This window comes from Myxocyprinus asiaticus, chromosome 2 (genome assembly GCF_019703515.2).
Source record: "Myxocyprinus asiaticus isolate MX2 ecotype Aquarium Trade chromosome 2, UBuf_Myxa_2, whole genome shotgun sequence".
NCBI lineage: Eukaryota > Metazoa > Chordata > Actinopteri > Cypriniformes > Catostomidae > Myxocyprinus > Myxocyprinus asiaticus.
Window position 1 is genome coordinate 18,461,518 of NC_059345.1, and position 22,722 is coordinate 18,484,239.

At 36.4% G+C, this 22,722-nt stretch overlaps 1 protein-coding gene across 3 annotated transcripts in view; it reads left to right on the forward strand.

Annotated features, from left to right (window-relative positions):
* Positions 1-4,287: 4,287 nt before the first annotated feature.
* LOC127415032 (uncharacterized) overlaps positions 4,288-22,722 on the forward strand; it is a 53,255-nt gene continuing 34,820 nt past the window's right edge. The window contains exons 1-11 of one of the 3 annotated variants that reach the window (XM_051653504.1): positions 4,288-4,696; positions 10,676-10,733; positions 11,467-11,562; positions 11,875-11,928; positions 12,400-12,578; positions 15,359-15,498; positions 15,981-16,055; positions 17,051-17,281; positions 18,690-18,896; positions 19,504-19,725; positions 21,696-22,232. In XM_051653504.1, the coding sequence (XP_051509464.1) occupies positions 4,593-4,696; positions 10,676-10,733; positions 11,467-11,562; positions 11,875-11,928; positions 12,400-12,578; positions 15,359-15,498; positions 15,981-16,055; positions 17,051-17,281; positions 18,690-18,896; positions 19,504-19,725; positions 21,696-22,232 (1,903 nt within the window). In that variant the 5' untranslated portion in view covers positions 4,288-4,592. The remainder of the gene's footprint in view (positions 4,697-10,675; positions 10,734-11,466; positions 11,563-11,874; positions 11,929-12,399; positions 12,579-15,358; positions 15,499-15,980; positions 16,056-17,050; positions 17,282-18,689; positions 18,897-19,503; positions 19,726-21,695; positions 22,233-22,722) is intronic. The other 2 variants (XM_051653513.1, XM_051653522.1) reach the window with 2 other exon arrangements.

Below are 22,722 nucleotides of genomic sequence, written 5' to 3' on the forward strand. Positions count from 1 at the left end.
TGTGTTTGTGCAAAAATAATTGAACGCAGAATCCTGCGATTGACTTATCAGAATCTGTTTAATAATTTGATGTAATAATAAATGTTGCTACTTAATTGCACTCACTCATAGTGAAATACTCAAACCAGCCCATCTGGCACCAACAATCATGCCATGGTTGAAATCACTGAGATCATATTGTTCCCCATTCTGATGGTTGATGTGAACATTAACTGAAGCTTCTGACAGTATCTGCATGATTTTATGCATTGCACTGTTGTCACACGATTGGCTGATTAGATAATTTCAAAAATAAGTAGGTGTACATATGTTCCTAATAAAGTGCTCAGTGAGTGTATATAATGTGTGTACAATACTATTTGGCATAAATCCATGTAGTGTTGTGGTAGTAAAGTTTTCAGGGCATGAACATTTATCATAAGGTTGCACTTGTCCGGAATCGGGTCTGAATTTGTGTGGGGGAAAGAATTGGGGTCTAACACTGCGATTTCCCGCAAGATGATGTTAAACTAAGAAGATAATATGGTATTTAATTACTGTCACATCATTGTTGGCCAGAACTGCTTATTTTTATGTGATGATTATGTTGATGGGGTCACAGGAGTTGTATTTAGGTCAGCACTAAAGAGTCAGAAAACAAAGACTCTGTATGCTGGTGCAATGCTTGCAATCTGTAAAAGCAAGCTTTTTAACACATTTGTCAGTCACTTGACCTTCAGTTATAGAGTTGCCTAATAATCTTAAGTCATTTTTTAAACCCAAGATAAAAATAGCAAATGAATAAGATTGTATCTCCCCAAATGGTTCTAATGACTGAACTGCTGACATCTTTTTCCTGCAATTAACAAACACAGGACACAGGTCCTTCAGCAAAAGAGTTGTGACGTGAACTTCCCAGAGGAATTGCAGAACTGTGGGGGGTTCCCCACTTGTTTACGACTGGGACCATGAAACATCAACAACATGGTATTAGGTTTGCAAACCCTTACCTCAACCCTTACCCAACCTTCAACATGTCTGTAAACAATGTATAATGTAGAGATCATTAAAGTTAAAATGTAAATAACCTGTTAACAATATGTTATTCTGTATGTTTGACACAGTTTTAGGTCGTGTTCATGGGCTGTATTTGGATGACCTTGTTACCATAGTCCCTGTCAACTGCTATTTCATTTAGACTGACAGTCAGCAGGTGTTACATGCATGTCTATATTTATCAAGGTGGCTTAAATGTTAGCTCTGATCTTGTAGAGATGGGGTAATATAACCACAATGTAATTTTCCACTTCTAGATAAAGGTATGCAGTATATTAAAAGATTATTAAATCCCAGAATGCAGTTTCCAAGTGTCTCTTGTGTTTTTCAGCTTACTGTAGTTTTATTCAAGCATCTCTCATGTGTCCTTTTCGAACATTCAGGATGCTTGATTATGTAGTTTCTACTGGTTATCTTGTTAAATTTGGATGCTTTTGTCGCCCTGTCCATGTATTTTAACATAAATTGTTTTAAAATAGCTGCATACTTATTAAAAATATAATAATATTTTATAATGGGGTACATGAAACATTTTACATCACACATTTAAATGGGGGAATTTACACTCACTTAACACTTTATTAGAAACACTATGGTCCTAATAAAGTGCATTCTGAGATGCTATTCTGCTCACTACAATTGTACAGAGTGGTTTTCTGTGTTATGTAGCCTTTCTGTCAGCTCGCACCAGTCTGGCCATTCTCCGTTGACCTCTCTCATCAACAAGGCATTTCTGTCTGCAGAACTGCCGCTCACTGGATGTTTTTTTTTTTTTTCCCCCATTCTGAGTAAACTCTTGAGACTGTTGTTCATGAAAATCCCAGGAGATCAGCAGTTACAGAAATACTCAAACCAGCCCATCTGGCACCAACAATCATGCCACAGTCGAAATCACTGAGATCACATTTTTTCCCCATTCTTCACATTCTGATGGTTGATGTGAACATTAACTGAAGCTCCTGACCCATGTCTGCATGATTTGATGCATTGCTGCCACACGATTGGCATAATTAGATAATTGCATGAATAAGTAGGTGTACAGGTGTTCCTAATAAAGTGCTCAGTGAGCATATATGGGGGAGATGTTTTTAAATGTAATTTCAACACAATGTTATTGATTTTATTTTTTTTTTTATTTTATTTATTTTTTTTTTACATTTTAAAACAAAGAAATGTAATACTGTGTAGTATTATAGTTCACCAAAAAAAGATTAATTCTCTTATTATTGAGGAAGAGTGAACAAGCTTCTATGGATGTCAAGATTTATAGTGAATTAGGACTTACATTTTGGTCATTTTCTCAACCAAAGCAATCGTATCACTTCAGAAGACATGGACTAAACCACTCAAGTAGTATGGATTACTTTTATGCTGCCTTTTTGGAGCCTGGAAGTTTTGGATCCCATTGACTTACATTGTATGGACAAAAGCACCTTGTACATCCTTCGAAATATCTTAGTTTGTCAGAGTCAGTCAGAGTTTGAGACAACATGAAGGTGAGTAAATGATGAAAGAATTATGATTTTTGGTGAACTATCCCTTTAAGAGTCTGCACAATTTCTTAGTCACCAATCAAATTAGCAAATTTGAGGTACTGACCATGTTAACTCCTTTGTAAAGTTCAGATTTCACAATTAAACTACCTCAGCCTGACTTACATGCATTTTATTAACGGGGATCTTCAAGGCTGCAATGGTTTAGAAATGAACATTTGGTGTATTTAAGTGTACCCCAAGTTAATGCCACTTTGTTTAGGTTTGTCTTCTTTTAGAAGATTTCCTGCAGTTGATAATTGGGCATGAAGGGTCAATGCCACAGGAAAACAGGAAGAACTGAAACCACAACACTCACAACTAACAGGAAGTGAATAGCTGTGAGCAGGAACTTTATTTGTGATCCGTGAGTTCTCACTCTGTCTATCCCTTCTCTTTGCCAATCCCCATTTTCTTTGTTTTGTTATTCTTGGCTTGATGATGTTCCCCTTTAGAATTAATCTTTTTTTTTTTTGTCTTTTCTCCCCAATTTGAAATGCCCAATTCCCAACGCGCTCTAAGTCTTCGTGGTGGCATAGTGACTCGCCTCAATCTGGGTGGCGGAGGATGAATCTCAGTTGCCTCCGCGTCTGAGACCGTCAATCTGCACATCTTATCACGTGGCTTGTTGAGTGCATTACCGCGGAGACGTAGCGCTTGTGGAGGCTTCACGCTATTCTCCGTGGCATCCACGCACAACTCACCACATGTCCCACCGAGAGTGAGAACCACATTATAGCGACCACGAGGAGGTTAACCCAACGTGACTCTACCCATCCTAGCAACCGGGCCAATTGGTTGCTTAGGAAGCCTGACTGGAGTTTAGAATGAATCTTGAAAAAAGGGTTAAGGGTGATGAGTAATCATTTTCTTTATGTCATATCCATTTGTTGGTATACTAGCCGCAAGATCTGTTGCATGGCGATGTTTAAAACATGACAAATTCTGTATTAATTCAGCTACAGTAATTTGTAATAATTTTAAGCTAAATTGTTTCCAAACAAACCTGAACTTTTAACCGCCTTTTAACGCCATTTGATAAATTATCTCAGTGGATTTATTTTGGGTCTTTTCACTGACAGCAACAACAACAAAAAAAAAATGCAGAAAAGCAGAGGTTTCGCCATTCGTCAACGCATGACTGGAAGCGAACTTTTATAGTCAAAAAGTGCTTAAATATTCTTTTTTGCACACAAATGATCGATTCGCTTTAATGTCTCCGCTGGAGATAAAATGGATTTCTATTATGCTGACTATCTGTGCTTTTTGGACCTACAAATATCTAATCACCATCCTCTCCCATTCTAAGGACCTGCTGAGCCTGGATCTTTTTCTACAAATCTTCAATAGTGTTTTGCAGAAGAAAGAAAGTCATACACATCATCACCTTCATTTAACATCCTGTTGTCATCATTTTGATCCTATTGTTGTAAAGTACAGTGAAATAGCTACTCAAAAATGATGTGATGGTAACCTTTGACCTTACATAGAGTGTTTTGGATAGCCCTGTCAACCTCCAGTCCATTCTCTCCAACTAGACAAGCTACTTCCCAGTTTTAACTATGCTAATAGCAATATACTTGTACATAGTATAATATAAAGTTGGCTATATTAAAATGTCCACAATAATAAATACATTTTATTGATAACATTCCCATTACTTCTTTATATGGAAATTCATTGGATTATTACATTGAATTGATAAATTGGTGACCCAGTTTTCCCTTAAAACTATTTTTCCAGCTACTTCAGAATGACAAGGGGGTGCAGCATGTGTCAGTTTATGTGTTTCCCGTGATGTGTCTATGAGCTGCTTATCTTCTCCACCCTTTACTTTGACATTTGGAGCGTTCATGAACTGTAAATGAGGCAGCACGCGCTGAGCTGCTGCAGCCCTGGTCGTCGCTCGTTCCGCTGCCATCCCTGACACACCATCGGAGATAAGCGAGGTGACACGGCAGTTCCCCAGATGTATTTCAACACATCAGATGCTTTTATGTGGAATTGTCTTTTATAACTGCAGTCATGACATCAGTTTGGAAGAGACTTCAGCGCGCAGGCAAAAGAGCGTCGAAGTTTCAGTTCGCTGCGTCCTTTCAAGAACTCACCGTTGAGTGCACGAAAAAGTGGTAAGAAATGTGATCTTTTTAATGGCAAGAGACCTATTGGTAAAACAACAACATCATCACATTTTTCAACATTTTTAAGTTTGACGAAGCTGACACACCTTATGTCCGCCTTGCGAGAGACGCAACGCGATGAAGTTAGAACGCTCCCATAAGAACCAACGAAGCTCATGACATTTCCTTTTCGTTTAATTTAAAGGGAGTGCTTGTTTATCTCGTCGCATACAGTGTACAGACACTATATAAGTTTGACGTGATCCCTTCTTTCAGTTAAAATGGACGTTCATAACTGTGCTTCAAGTACAGTGCCCGTGCATGCTTGTTTACTCTGGCAATCTCATTTCGTTGATAAGTCTGAGTGTTTTAATTACTGCATCAGGGTACTTCTGTTTTACTTTCAGTTTTCCCAAATTCAGGTTACTTTAATGTTTACACTTGAATCGCATCTTCAGTGACACAGTCATAGGGAGTTACAGACCAGTTGCACTTGACACTTTTGATATAAAACTCTCTTTAAAGCTGACTCAGATGTGAAGGTCTTACAAATGCTGATATAAGGAGCTTTGAGCACTAATCATAATCTTGCACATTTCAGGCTTTCACCTAAAAATATCTGAAAATGAATGGGAAGATTGGGTAAGATGCCTCCCTTTAGAAAAAGTGCATTGACTGATAAATTGTAGCATATTTAGATATGAGTTTAGCATGTGCAGGATGATGATGCATCATCCATATGCATTACACATTTTTAAAAGTGAAAGGACGGACACAGTAGCAACAGTGATTAACAATTCTGATTTGATTATTCTATTCAGGTTATGGCCAATAATAGAGATGTTTGAATTGTAATTTTATTCATGGAATTATTATTGAAATGATTAATTAAATAATAATAATAATAATAACAACTTCAACATGCCCTGGGGACATTTTGCCCCATTTCTAGAGGGGTCATCTTAATCCAAGGGTCAAACTTTCCATTTTAAAGGGATAGTTCACCCAAAATGGAAAAATTCTCTCACCTTTTACTCACCCTCATGCCATCCCAGATGTGTATGACTTTATTTCTCCTGCAGAACACAAACAAAGATTTGCGTCCCTCCCCATCAGAGGCGCAAAAACCACATATGTATGCAATGCATAGGGGCACCATGTAAGTGGGGGCACTAGCGGCTCACTAAAGGTGGTGCAATTGGCCTCCTCGACCCCTCCAACATCACCCCCAAGCTTATAATGGATGACTCTCCAACCCCACCTCGCTTGACAGATACATGGGGCACAAAATTTTGTTCCACATACCCGCTCGGAAATGTGTAGTTGCGTCCCTGCTCCCCATCTTCCCCTTCTACCACATCTGTGCTCAAGTCAAACTCAGGTTCTGCCCTGCAGGATCAGTGAAACATAAAATGAAATGCCCTCCATTGATTTACAGATACTTGGGGTTGGTGGTCTTAAGAGATCTGTTCCATTTGGAGCCAAGTCAGAAAGGGACAAACTAGTCCAAAATGACCTTGGGATGCCCATGTATCAGCCTAACTGATGTCAGTTAATATGCTGAGGATTTGTCTCATATTTTTAAGCATTTGTGGTGTCCTCTATTTGTTGAATTATTGCACTTCAAACTCATTTATTTATTTTGTGATCTAAAGAGGTGTATATTGATTGATATATTTGTCCTTATAATTGACTTATTACCTATTACAACTACTGTCATACTTCTGTGATATTGTACTTCTATTACAGACTTTTGTCTTTTCTCTAAAAGACATCTAAAATCGTGTTTGTTCTCTTTTCCTGATTATATTACAATTTGCAGACATTCCTAAAAATGTGTTGGTAATATGGGTGTGTCATTTCTCTAAAAGTCATAATCAGTAATCTAAATCTGCAATAATTGAAATGCATTTATCTCAATAATCTTTTTACCAATATACTGTAAATACTGTACTTAAGCAATAGGTACAAAAGGCCGTGCTACATATATTGTGAATATAGTCACGGCTGAAGGGCATTGTTAAACATGACCCCTTCAGTACCAATGTCTGCATATTATATCATAATATAGGAACGATTCCTTTTTATGAAACTGCATTCTAATCTAGGCTGCATCAAACTTTACAAAATGCAGTCAGGTTTTTTAACTATCAAAAACATTTAGTGTGCATTAGCATTGTGTTATAATAGTGGATTTGTTTGGTAATCAATATTCCATCAAAACAATGCCAATACACATCCAATTAATTCTAGCATCCGCAAAGTCTTTATGGACCTGATCTGAATACATACAGCAACATACAGTACAACAAAAACTTTAAAAGCAATATCTGAAACAAAAGTCCTCTATGGAAAAAGTGGTAACCTGCAATTGTTACCTCATGGATCTAATTCTACATTATTTAACTCATAGTAATGGTGTAACCTAATTTGTTATGTAAATTTAGTCAGATAAAAATTTTCTTTTGAATTGAATAATACCAATTAATTTAAATTATACCATATGAAGCACATTTTTAGGTTACCTCACCAAACATCTTTTACAGTGTTCCAAGACACTACATGAGACTTTTATTGCAATGTTAAATTGGTACAAGCTTTAGTTTAATTTTGTCTATTGTTTTCTATTACTGATAAAATTCACTGGTACGAGACAGTTGCATGCATTGAATGTTGTTCACATGTTATTCTTGTTAACATTATATATTTTTTGGTGTGTTCCATGAACCAATAGCAATATTGGATATTTATTAATGTTTCACTACTATTTATCAATAGATATAAATAGGAAATAGGAGATTCGACTTGCTTATGATGTGACAATGTGGTCACTATAACTCTCTCAGTGGCCCGTTGACAGTGCGTCATATGGTGCCACATGACTCAACGACTGACCTCAGAGCAGCTGTTCAATTCTGTCAATTAAATGACTCAGCTTTCATCCATCTCCAATCAATGTGACATTTTTTTAAAATTCTGCATTACTCAAACAAACTTGTATAAAATGCTAGACTGTCTACAAACAAATCAGGCAAGTTGATTTGAATTGGATTATTATTATGCATTATAATATCTGAATAATGGCATCATATATTAACTGAAGTCTAAAATAGCTTTTTGTAGCCATAAACCTTGGTTCCTTATACATTTTCATAGATGTAGTTTTGTGACAGCATAGAGCTTCAGCAACTTTATATCAATACTTGTGCCATTTCCCAATCTATTTCTGTGGACCTCATGACTCTGTTACCATTCTGCTTGGTCTCTCGCACCAATTCACACAGCTGCTGCCGACACTGACCTGCAATACGAGACCCAGAGGCCCACAATTTTCCCTCTCCACCTTACTTTGCTTTATTATAACTTCAAATACCATGTTAACAGACAAAATCTATTGCCTGACATGGGATTTTTCATCAGTTTGAGGAAATTTTTGAAGCATGTTATGTCCCGATCATTTGACTGATCAGCACTTTTCCAGGTGTAGTATTGAAGGATTAATGTTACAGGTGATAGATACTGAGAAATTTTACTTTACATTTTACTGAGAAAATGTGAGTGGTGCTTGCCCATTTAAAATTCGCTACCACAATGGTAGGGTGTTCTAGGTGGTTGCCAGGGTGTTGCGGTTGCTAAGATGCTTGGACTGTTTTTTGGTGTACTTGTATTTGCTTGCAACGGTGTTCTTTGTGAATGCTAGGGTGTTGCTTACTGGTCCACGTGAAAAGAGCCCTACCTCAAGCCTCTAGATATTCTGGTCACTGTGAGTCTGTTGGTAATTTTTTGCCTATTTTTGTATCCACCAGGTCCAAGGTGAAAATTTTCTGATCACTTACAAGAGTAATAGCGCACCTCTCCTCAAAAAGCCATACTATTTGAGGTATCATTCATGTCCGTAGCACAAACGGGACAAGTAAGGTTCCAAATGGGGTTTGCTGAAATCCCTAACTCTAATAATAATAGTGATGCTTGCCTTAGAAACCACTAATAAGACATAAGAGACACAACATGTGATATACAGTACACTCACTGAGCACTTTATTAGAAACACCGGTACACCTAGTTATTTATGTGAATATCTAATCAGCCAATCGTGTAGCAGCAGTGCAGTGCATAAAATCATGTAGATACAGGTCAGGAGCCATAGTTAATGTTCACATCAACCATCAGAATGGGGAAAAAATGGGATTTTGACTGTGGCATGATTGTTGGTGCCAGATGGGCTGGTTTGAGTATTTCTGTAACTGCTGATCTCCTGGGATTTTCATGAACAACAGTCTCAAGAGTTTACTCAGAATGGTGCCAAAAACAAAAAACATCAAGAGAGCTGCAGTTTTGCGGACGGATCACCTTGTCGATGAGAGAGGTCAACGGAGAATGGCCAGACTGGTTTGAGCTGACAAGAAGGCTATGGTAACTCAGATAACCACTCTGTACAATTGTAGTGAGCAGAATAGCATCTCAGAATGAACAACATGTCAAACCTCTGGCACTTTATTGGACCATAGTGTTCCCAATAAAGTGCTCAGTGAGTGTGTAAAACAAATGGCTTGACTATGATGGTGTAAAAAGAAGAGTACAGCATATGATAATGATGATAGCATTATGATTATGGTTATTGTCAGAACATCACTATAAAGGATAATTTATGTGACATGTATTCTGTTTTAAATTTGGATATTTGTGTTGTGAAGTTGCAGAATCTCTTGCCACAGCCAAGTGAAAGCCACAAATTGCAACCTGAATGGTTTGAAAGAATTGCCCAGACATCTGCATATTTAAACAGTGGATGGTTGGTCATAGCTTGTGCTGCTGTTTTATTACACTATACATCGATAGCACAAACAATGTCATGTCAAACTTTCTAGCAATCTTTCATTTGTCGCAGAATAGCATAAAGGTGATTGGCAACAAACAGAAAAAGCAGTTTAAATTGAGAAGACATCGAAACCACTAAAATCACTTTCACAAGGAAGTGGCATAGTGTGTGTGCGTTAAACAGTTGATCTCATAATCTTGTTAGTGTAAGGAGAGACCACACCCTCCATTGAGAGCAAGTCTCAGGTTATACTTCCTACATCTGCCCTAAAGAGAAACCCTCCTCACACCAGCAGCTGCATCTCATTTCCCTTTACCAGTTTGTTGTTAAAGGGACAATTCATACAAAAATGAAAATTCTATCATCATTTACTCACCTTCATGTTGTTCCAAACCCGCATGATTTTCTTTCTTCTGTTGTAGATATAAGGAGATGTTAGGTAGAATGTTAGTCTCACTTTCATTGTATCTTTTTTCCAAACAATGAAAGTGAATGGTGACTGAGGTTAAAATTCTGCCTAACATCTCCTTTTGTGTCCCATGGCAGAAAGAAAGTCATATAGGATTGGAAAATAAAGGTGTGAATGATAACAGAATTATTATTTTTGGGGGATCTATCCCTTTAATACACACAGTTACAAGGATCAGTAACACACAGTTACTGCTCTCTTAATTAAATTCATTTGTAGGCTTTTCTTATGGACATATTTTAAGATGCATCACATGTATCATGTAAAATGTCTTATATCAGATTACCAATAAATTGGGATGATTTTAGTATAAGAAATATTTGATATTCATTGATATTTGAGCTTGATTATGGGACTCTCATTTAATATTTAATATATATTGTACTTCCTCTTGAAGTGCAAGCATTCATAACCAAATGAACTCAGCTAATGCTTTCCTGTATTTGGGTCAGATGAGTAACCTAATGAGTGCACATGATGGTAGTCACGTTTATCATGCTTATGTAGACTAACCTCATTAAATCAGTTCACAGGGAATTTTATGTGTTTAGTATTTATTTGTATATGTATTGCTTCATGCAATGTTACATGCTTACTAAACAGGCTAAATTATAAGATGTTGGATGTAATGTCTTTGTGGAAAAGGAACTAATGTGTTTCTGTATTGTTTGTATAATTCTGGGTTATTTGTTATTTACAGGCAGCCAGACAAACTGCGAGTGGTTTGGATCAGACGAAACAGACGCATCTGTACCAAGGTAAAAGGAGGATGCGGGTTTTAGAGTATCTGTTCCCAAATCACTTTTTATAGCTTTCAAGAAATAATGAAGGATGAACCTTTGCTTATTTTCATACAGTAGATGCTACTGCAGTGTAGCTATGATTGTACAGCCTCAGGGACTTTTAAATGAACAAGCAAGCCTGTCTCAACACCAGCAACATTTCTGTTTGTACATTAATAGAGTTTCTGGTGAGATGCCAGGGAGTTTAATCTCAGAGTCAACCACTGGTGACTCTGCCACACATTTAGGCAATTTTCACTTCACATTTTGATAGCATTGTGCTGTTGATGACAGGTCATTTTCTCAAAATTGAATCTTCACAAAATGTACAGTGGTGGTCAAAAATCTCAGCATTTCTGCTTGTCAACATTAACCACTTAGAGGACTAATAAGTGTTTGTGCAACAGAAAGAGCAAATACTCCCTCTCAGCACATACATTTAACAATTGGTAGTGGTGTGATGTAATTATTTCATCAGACCTAGTTCTACACATATCACAGATCCATTGGGCTGATTGCTTTGATATACTGTAGATTGTTATTACAGATTTATACTAAATAATATGCTTAATTTTTTTTCTGGTTACTAAAGAATTTCTGGTGTCTCATACAACAGGACGTACACATTATGCTTTGTATTTGAGTTATCAACAGCTTTGTTAAGAGCTACAACCTGTTTTCCTTAATTTATTCTAATTCTCATCCTCAGCTTCATGGCTGGCAACCAGGTATTAAGAATCCGTACAGGGGGACTGTTGTCTGGCAGGTTTCTGAGAGCATTGACATTACAGTCACGCTGTTTAAGGTGCTGCAAACACTACTTCACAATAATAATAATAATTCCTTGTATTTTACAGGAAATAGAGAAGACTTGTGATGCTGTACTCACAAGTTATTTTAAAAACACAAGGAATAAACATTGTGATGAATAATCTAACTTTCAGTAATCATATTGTACCTGGACCTTGTTGTTTAGATGGTATATGTAATGTTGTATTGCTGGATATGTTATATAAATCTATAAATATCTGTCATTAATATCTGTAATATATATCTATTACACATTACTCAAAGTTATAAACATAAGTTGAATTTATTAATGTAATTTTTTCTTTAGGATCCAAATGCAGAAGAATTTGAGGACAAAGACTGGACATTTATCATAGAGAATGTGAGTATATCTACTTTGTACTCATACCCTGCTACTGTAGCTGTAAAAAAAAACAAAAAAACAATTCTGCCATTTTGCTTTATTCAACCACCAATAAGAGCTATTCTTATTCTTGGCTGCTCCCCTAAGTATTTTTTGCTACAGAGTCTAGGATTGTCAGACTGACACGGTGTAAAAAGAATAGCTTACAGCACCTATTAAGATTTTTTTTAGTTTTCAGTGTCACAGCATGGCTAAAAGTTTGCAGGTGTAGTTTTAGCATTTCACATTATGCAATTTTTCTATCACATGTTTTTCTCTTTTGCTATTACAACAAAAGACGGTCATGTTGAAATCAGATGTTTTAAATTATAATGAGATCATAAACTGTGATGCTTCATTTGTTTGCTTACAATACAAAACAGTACAGTTTGACAGCACAGTAGTCTTCTTTTTAGCATTCTAACCCCATTTCAACCCCAACACTCACAGGAAACAAAAGGCCATCGGAAAATTTTAGCGTCGGTTGATGTGAACATGAAGAAGTATGCGAGCGCGACGCCAACTCAGTTTGACCTGACACTTAAACTGAAGCCTCTGTCTATGAAAGTGGTGGACGCCACACTCAAACTCACCCTGTCCTGTGTCTTCCTGAAAGAGGGCAAAGCCACGTGAGTTCTTCAGATGTTTTCATTGTTCCACTATGCAAGTGTGCTCATGATCTTATATCAGATATATGTCACGTTTGTATAAAGCTACAGAAATAAAATTACATGACATTTTTGAAATGTGAAGTGAAACACATGAAGTGTGTGCCGAAATCGCCCATGCAACGCGCAAATGGGATGGGTCAAGTACAATTTTATTCTGAGGTTCTTCTCTGGTTATTCCACCACCTGCGTCCTATTATATAGTCCATTCCCTCAAGCTCCAGCAATATAAACAAAGACAACACATTCATAAGAAGTTTATAGTGTAAATGGACTGTATGCAATGAATTAGAAGAATAAAAAATTATATTCTTTTGTGCATTTACTGTGTTCTTGATGAATATCAAGCATATTTCTATGACAGTGATGCTCCTTTCATACGCGTGGATAAAGCGATTCTCATCAGAATGGATGTAAGCTCCATTAAAATAAAGAGAATTATTAATCATTTTCATCAACTGACACAAATCATGGCTAGTATTAACAGTGAATGTATCGGCACGCACTTCAATTCTACCGGTCGACATTGATTTAAAAAAAATGTATTCATTTATTGAAACACGAAAAAATTAAACCAAAAATATTTCTACATTTAAATTACACTTCAAGCGAAATGAAAATATAACCAAAATAACGAAGTGGTCAAAAAAATAATTCCAAATCCAAACATTTTACTCTCTCCTTCCAGTAACTTAAAAATCACACTATGATAACAGGTAAAAAATTACTAGTAGGCTACAAATCAAATCATAAATCCAATTGTAAATATACAATAATAATAATACAAATAAACATTACAATAAAAATAATGATAATTGAAAAAATAAACCATGACCTCTATAAAATGTAACAAATCTCATATTTTTTGTTTCAACCAATGGCTTCAACAGCAATGGTCAGGGACATTTTTTGACATTCTGTACTTTCAGAATTTGGACATGAACTGTATTACTACCTGCTGGTGGAATCTCCAAACTGCAAATGCAGAAACGTATTTCTCAGGAAAATAGCAAATTGCACTTTGCGCCACTTCATTTACATACAATACACCCACAGTTTGTGTGCCTACACCCACAGATAGCGCAAACACTCCCTCCCATGACCGTATGCGCTTTGCTCTGGCATGAAAATTGCACAATGCACGTTTCCACTGGCATGATAGAAATCCACTCATTGCCGCTCACAACGCTAGGGAACAGCTTGCTTTGTGCCGCTGTCAGTCCCACAATCCACTTCGCGAGTGTGGCACTTGGCTCCCATAGGAATGCATTGAAAACGCTCGCTTACCTTCACTCACAATGCACCAGTGGAAACGTATGGTTAGAATTAGCGCTCTCACGAAAATTGGACAAGACGTTGTGCATGGTCGTAGCACGTAGCCCTGCGCTTTGCGCACTGACGAGAATAGAGCCCATAGTGCTACTTTGGGGTAAAAATATAGATTTTCCAATGCATCGCAATCTTCATTTGAACGATCTCGATATTGAGTCATAATCCTAAGATTGATGCAAGTAAAGCACATGCACATGTGACTAAATTTTGTGCTATGGTAGCCAAGCTGAGCTTGATAAGCTTTAAATGCATTTGCGTGGTGCAGTTAAAGCCTGGTGTTCAAGTAAGTGTGACGAGAGGAATCACAAAAGCTTGCGCAAGTGATGCGCTCATGCTCTATTCTAGTGTAATTCTGGAGCATGTGCTTCAACTAGTCCTATAGAAATAAGGTGTTAATTTTAAATTTAGTTTGAATTCACATAGTATCTTAAAGTAAAAATTCAGTGTCTAATTCAAAAGGTTCCAGATGCTAAGATTATGCAAATAGTAAAAATTATGCATGTAAACAATAAACATGTAACAATATATATATATATATATATATATATATATATATATATATAATTATATATTATATTATATTGCTTATATAGTGTATATATATATATATATATATATATATATAATTATATATTATATTATATTGCTTATATAGTGTATATATATATATATATATATATATATATATATATATATATATATATATATATATATAATTATATATTATATTATATTGCTTATATAGTGTATATATATATATATATATATATATATATATATATATATATATATATATATATATATATATATATATATATACACTATATAAGCAATATAACTTTGCAATTTATCATATATTATACATGTATTAATACATCATATTTATTGATGGAATACATGGAATTTGTGCATTTTTAAAAAGCTAAAATATGACCGATAATATACCAAGTTAGAAGGTCCCCTGTATAATTTACAGCATTAGCTGAGAGAGAATTTCTTTAATATGTCAGCAAAATGGACATTGTAACTGAAATATACCCATATGAACTGATATTGTATTGAATCAAATCGAGAGCTTGTGAATCGGAATCGAATCGGGAAATCTGTATCAATACCCAGCCCTAGTGCTGCTGCAAAGATGAAGATTCAAGTTCAGACTGCATTTGCACTATTAATGTTCACTTATCTGTCTAACAAAAAGGTGAAAATGAGCACTTTAGTACATTTTGTCCTGTGACTGTGAAATTTATAGTAAAAGTAGCGAAGTAGTCTTTGTATAATTCAGTAAGTGGTTGTAATATTGAAACACAGGTTTATTACTGGAGAAACTGCTATTAGTAACATTCTGTATTTTTATGATACCTGCAGTTATGTTAGTTGTCAGATGTGTATTCTGTGATTCCCTTCAGGGATGAAGACATGCAGAGTTTGGCCAGTCTGATGAGTTTAAAGCAGTCTGATGTTGGAAACCTGGATGACTTCAATGACAGTGATGAAGAGGAGGACAAAAGACTGAGCGCAGCAGTGAAAATGGCCACAGCAGCAATAGGTATTGCTAACACACAAACCCACACTCACAGTCTCATGTACACATAGCCTACTAATACTCCTTGAAGTTAAAACCAGAAGTTTGCAAACAAGTTTAGAGACAGGCATTTCCTGTTCTCAAAGGGTTTGCTGGTTATATGCTAGTTTCCTGGTTTTATGTACAGTAAATTACCTAGTAGGTAGAAAATTAGGTGTTTCTTTGGTAGTTTTTGGTGTTGTGTATTGTTGCAACTTTATTTCTGAATTAACATTTATAGCAACGTTGTAAAACATCCTTACATATACAATATTTAACTTGTCTTTCTGTTAATTAGTTCACTGTACAAGTGAAATTAAAATTAGAGCTTAAATTTAACTACCACACTTTTGGAAGATGTTACGTTCTAGCCTTAAGACATTTTTCTTCTCTATTCTTTTCCTCAAATGGCACCTCTTTCTCTTTCATTCTTTGCCTGTTGCTTCATTCTTCCTGTCTGTGGTCAGCTCCTCTTCCTCCTGCCAGGAGAATACATGACAAGGCCTGGAGACCTGCTGTAGACACAGGCTCCTCTGATACAGGTAGCTTACTAATTGCTCTGTCTCTTCTACTCTTTCATTTCATCCTTTCTTCCCTTTACAGAAGAGTTAATGTTTTATCATTTTGCATGATAGTATAACATACAAATGAACAGAAGTTTGAATATTTACTATGCACTCAAGTAAGCATCAGTTTGGTTGTGCAATGTTAACAGATACTTAAAATCTAAAATCCAGAACCATCTATGAGGTATTTAGTATCATGAGTATCACAGAACTTTTTAAATGAATGTATTCATTTTTCATTGGTTCTCCATATTATTATCAGATACTCTGAAATATGTTATCAGACCACAACTAATGCATTTTCATAACTTTTATGGATATACAGGATTCTTAACCTGTTTTGTATCTGTCAGAAAGCGGGTAAAATTGCATAACACATTCCCATGACCTCAGCATACCAGTGGTCATAAGTTGTTTGTGAAGTGTGTGTGTGTGTGTGTGTGTGTGTGTGTTTACTTAGCTATACTTTGGCTGTCTTTTGTTGTAATAGCAAAAGAGAAAAACACGTGATAGAAAAATTGCAAAACAACAAAGTGAAATAGCTAAATAAAGAAAAGTACTCTTGTTTTCATTCTAAAAATGCAAACAGTTTTATTTTAGGTTTAGGGTTTGGGTTAGGTAAATAAAATAAAAAAATATCTTGTTTTTATTCTAAAAATGCACACAGCTTTATTTTAGGGTTAGGGTTTGTAGTCGTTATAATTAGCAATAAATATAAATCAAATGTTTTTATTTAGATAGCAAGGTAAATGTGTGTGTGTGTGTGTGACTATTGTGTGATTTTAGCAAGTTGTGACATTCAATATGCTATTGTTTAAATGCTGAAAATAAATGTTGCTCTGAGGGGCATGTCTTTCTCTTCATTTGTTTCTCTGCTACTTTTCTTCTTTAGTATCTACACATCCACATCTTTGACTTTTTTTCTTTTTTTATCTGTTCTTCTCCATCATCATTATGATCACCTCTCTCAGCTCATTCTGAAACGGAGTGGATGAACTGTTCCTTCATCACACCTAACCTTCCTCTGCAGTACTGCCCCCTGTCATGCACCGCGCTTGATCGTTCTGCCCCGCCCCTATCCACCTCCTATATCCAACCCCTCCCGCAGACACGCCCCTCCCCATACGCCTTCACTATACCAGCATTCACTCGTGCTCACCCTCCTGCCCTGCCAAAAATCTTCCAGCCATCGGCAGGCTCAGGTACAGACATTAATTTACCCACCCAGTGCAATACTGCAGACCACCACAGAATTGTTCTGCTGGTCACAATCTGTTGCACTGTGTTTATGCCCATAATAACTCATAGATCAGGCACAAACGCACCCTTCTGTAACATGTTTTAAAATTTTATATTATTTTAGGTGTTTAAAGTACATTTTAAAGGTGCACGAAGTAATTTTCCATTCATTCTAGGATATTTCTCATGCATTTTTTCCATTCCAGATATTTTTTAAATAAAGAGTTCTAAGACTTCAAACAAATCAGCCAGCTACAAAATCACAATAAAATAGTTAATTCAGTGCAAAAAACAAACAAACATTTAAATCAGGAAAAAAACAAGTACAAGACTGCGTGTGTCTTTTATGAGGGAATGAACTATACTCATTGCATAAATAATTGCGAATGATGTAATCCAGCAAGAAATGGGGGAATAAATTGGTGACCCAATTACCACTTTCATTACTGTTTTATAATCAAGTAATAATTTGTAATATTTCACTTTTTTATCTGAAGAAACAAGCATTGACAATATGGACTCACATTTAAATTAACAAGACATATCGTTATAAAACATAAGAAAAGAATAAATAACCATTTCTAATAAATGTATCACACATAATTAAATTTTATTGTCTTTTAAAATAATACCTTTGATTTTTAATTCAACCATTTAATATTTTTTAATTTCTTATTTTGTCTATATTATAGGCAATAGTTTATTTATCGTTGTAGCTGTTTATTACATTACTTCTGTTGTTTATGTTGTATTACCAGCTTTCGACTGATTCAAATGATGCAAGGCACCATGAACTGTCCTGACTCCCCCTCAGGCCCTAATTATGCTACATTAACGCTGATGTTTAAAGTTCAAGACAACTGTTTTATCAGTTGTTTAGGAAGAAAAATACCAGCCAGTAAAACCCAAACAAAAATTAACATGGTGCACCTTAAAATGTGACAGATCAATGACAAATACACTATTACAGAATATCAGAATATAAGTATACTGAATGTATGCATGAATCTACATGAAAATCTACTTGAAATTACTACAAATTTGGAAACTGCCCATTAAATACAGGCTTAAATACCTACTAATGAATTTTTACGGCTGTTCTATGGGACAATTGCCTGATCTCCATAGTAACTGCTGTAGCTCCCTGTGAATTTGTTCATCAAACTAGCTATATATTCAGCTCTTGACTTTATCCATTCATGCCCTGTCACATCTTGATCTAAATGAACTGTGTTATTTACACTGGCCTATTTTTATACACACATCAACAGATTTTAAATAAAAATCTCTCTCAATAAATTAATATCTTTACCTGTAAATATTACTTTTTTTGTTGCTTTTTTCTCTGCTATCATTCCTTCTTTCTGTAAGCCGCTGTATCTGTTGCTCGAAGGCCCTCTGGGGGTCTCACAGACTCTGAGTTAATGAATACCAGTCGCACTACAGAGGGCGTAGTTTTGCTTCACTCGCAGCCCCTCTCTTCTCTTCCTGGGATTAGCACACCTCCCTTCTCTCTTTCTACTCCTCAATCCTCCTCGTCTCCTCAACAGAACCCTCTGCCTGATGTTACACAGACAGGTAATGCATGTTGCCAGTAGTCAGAATAGATTAGACTGCTGTATAGAATAATAGAATAGGGTTGCATAGCTTGTAAATGTAGTTGTATTGTAGTTTAACTGTGTAATTTATTTTTGCTGGTAATTCCACTTATTACACGGCTCTCTGAAATACTTGACTCTAAATTGTCAATCATGGCATTCTGTTTTCAGATAAACTGTACAATTGGCCAATGTGCAATAGACAGCATCTGTGCTAGTTTCTATGTCTCTCATATCTCTTTTGTATCACATAATAAAATTATTTCAACTGAAATCAATATATCATGTCTATTTATTTGGTAAGAAGCCATGTAATAAGCAGGATAATGTACAGCTTTCCGGTCATTATTTGCAAAGTAAACCCCTTCAGGGTGATACAAGACCCCTCCGCTTCGGGTCGGGCAACTGATCAAGCTGTTGGGGTTTATTTTAGCGATAATGACAGGCTGACTGTACACTATCCCATTATCTTTCCTCATTTAGTTTTTTCAGACCTACTTAAATTCTTGTTTCTTCACCCTGTTTCCATTCTGCCTGGATTTCTTCATCCTCCTCCTTTCTGTCTCATTCATTTCTCCCTGTCTTAGCTACCTATTCTGCTGCTCGAGGCAAGGCCTGGAGACCTCGCAGTTTACACTCTTTACCACACTCCCCCTCTGCTTTTGACCCCTCCTCCTCTGACTTTGACTCCTCTCATGGTTCCATGACTCTTCCTCTACCTTCGCCCTCAAAAAATGTTCACGCTGCTTTGGCTGTGACAGGCTCTATCCTTACAAAGCCTACAAGCATGCCCTCTGCCACTGAGACAGGTACATTATAAATACAGGGCCCAATAATTTTCATGTTCTACAAGCCAGTATATTAAATGTAAATTTGATATAATTTGATTTTAAATTTTAATTTGAACCACATATATCATATTCAGTTGGCAACTTTTTGAACATGCGATATTCAGAATAGAACTTGTGTTCTATTCTATAACTAGTGTTATGCTGTGTTCCATACAAAGTCAGATATGGAATATTCCTACTTAATAGGACTTTCGACCATAAAGGTGTTCCATTGCCCAACCTTCGGAAGATGGCATATTTAAAGGTGAAGTAGGCAATTTCTGTGCTACTAATGACACTAAACGGAATTACAAAAATAAATTATGTTTTCCAACAACATTTGCCAGCACACCTTAGACTCATCATGTCCTTTTGCACTTTCTGATTCCCTATGAACATATAGGCCATACTAAATAAAAGGTGATAAATGTTTAACGTTATAATAAATACCACTAGTAACACCGTACAGAAAGCATAGCTGAGGAATCGGGTCATTCGATAACATCACCGGACTGAACAGCAGCTGGGTGTACGGGGGATCCAGCACATGAGGTAGGAAGGTTCTTCTGGTAACTAGTAAGTGTAACAACAGTGCAGTTTCTGACCATTTTGGTGCCTAGGTGAGATCGCTGTTGTTTACGGGGTGGAGGCAGTGTATATTAGCGACTTGTGCTGCAATCTCATTAATGGCGCCCCGGTTTGCCAGAGCGATCTCAACATCCACCTTGTAAATGCAACGCCAGTGTTCACTCTGGTTTTACTCCGTTCTCTGTCTCTGTGTCTTTTAGCAGGTCTTCAAATTTAACATCTGTAGGCAAAGCTAAATTTATTTTAATCTGTACACGTCTGCCATGGTTGTTCATATTCCCCGGCTGAACAGCTAGTTCAAGTAGCCTCGCCCCAAACTCACGCTATAGGTTGAGCTAGAAAGGGATGGATGGAGCTGAGTGGGCCACTCAAAATATAAACATCAATGTTTTGATAGTGCCTGGGAGGCTCAGTGTTTATACTTTTGGGGAAGGTAAACCCACAGATGGCTTAATTATAGTCATAAAAAAGTTACATACTTCACCTTTAAGCATCAGTACAACAGAAACTCTTGCTTGTGTGATTATTGCTTTTATATGACAGTTCTATAAACAAGTTAATATGGAGTCATTTACAATTTAGATGCAAAATGGACAGTTATGTTGTTTATTTTTGCTCTGCTAATGAAAATATTTCCAGTAAAAAAAAAAAAAGCAGGATTGTTATGAACCGTTAATTGTCTGTCTGGAATTCTGTGAACACAGACAAGCAGAGTTATACAAAAAATGAAGCGTCCCAGTGCTGTTATACTAAATATTAGTCCTCTTGAAATGCTGCTCATCCTATCAGATTAGAGGACCAAAACTGTTGAATAAAGGTAACAAAATGGCAATTATACTGTTAGTTTTGCAGTTGTTGGAATGCCAGCAAAAAAGTCTCCTAGCAACCAAATTGCAAGGGATAAATTATACTATCAATGCTAGCAATTAGTCTGCAAATGTTAGATTATCAACAGAGAAGATAATTTACCATGCTTTACACTCCGGCCTCTGCAAACATTTTTATTATCACGTAATGTGAAAACTTTGACTCATCTATGCATTTTATTAGCATGTTAATTTGTATGTCTTGCGTGACATCATAACAGAGTTTCAGATTTGGAAGTCTAACTGCAAGTGCCATTCTCTTGCACTTTTTGCCAGTAGGAAGTTGGAAATTCCAATTTTTCATTGAATAAATGGAACGCAGCATTACACCAATATAATTTTCCCATTTTCCATTGTACTGACATTTGCAAATGTATGCTAATCATGCTCCCCCCCTTTTTTCTCTTTTCTCCCATCTATCTCTGTCTATTCTATTTATCATACACTCACTTCTTCATTCATCAATTTTCATTTTGTTTCTGTGATCACCTTCAGCATCTTGGCAAAAAGAGTGGAGGTCCCCTAAACTGCACCCTGCTCTATGTCCTGCTCCATCTACCTCAGCAGAACATATAAATCAGCAGCCTGTGCAGGGTTTGGAGAATATGTGCCATCCAGCCTCAACTGCCTCTTCTGCCCCTGCACAAACCACTCTCCTAATGTGTTCTCCTCTTCGTGCTTTGTCTCCATCCCATGTGCAGTCTCCTCCCCCTGTTCTTCCCCAACCAATGGTTTCTTTTACTGTCACTCCCAACCCTGGTGTATCATCTCTCATTGTGGCTTCTACCTCTGAGCAGCTCAGCCCTGAGTCTGCCTCTATTTCTAAAACCCAGTCAGCTGCCATCCCTCCTCATCCAGCATCGTTTGTTTCTACTTCCAATGCTCCTGCTACATCATTAAGTTCTCCATCCACCTCTTATCCCTGTGCTTCTTCTCTCTCATCATCTGTTCATCTCGCTGTTTCTGATGCCCCTCGAAATTCCTCGCTTAATGTTGGTCCTGTGGTCACTCCACCTGTTGTCTCCGAATCAGGTAGAGAGCAGTCTGTCTTGGACTATAATTCTAAAGCTGATAGCATGTGTTAAAGGAAAAGTTTATCCCAAAATGAAAATTCTGTAATCATTTACAGAATCACTCTCACGTCGTTCTAAACTTGTATGACTTTAATTTGTCTGTGGAACACAAAAGGAGATACAATGAAAGTGAAAGGGGACAGATGCTGTCTAGCTCCAAAAATGACCAAATGAGAATTGTGGCATCATATTCAGTTACAAAAAGTTCAAGAACCATTTGCGTGTGGCTTTTACGGCAAATGTGGTGCAATGCATCATACACCATATTTGACACCATATTTTAAATATTCTGCAAAAAAAAATATCTTTTTGTTTTCCATGGAAGAAAGTAAATCATATGGGTTTGGAACAATGTGAGTGAGTAAATAATGACACACGTGTCATTTTTTGGATGAAGTAACCCTTTAAACTAATGAAATGATACATTTTCATCTTTTGAGTTTAAGATG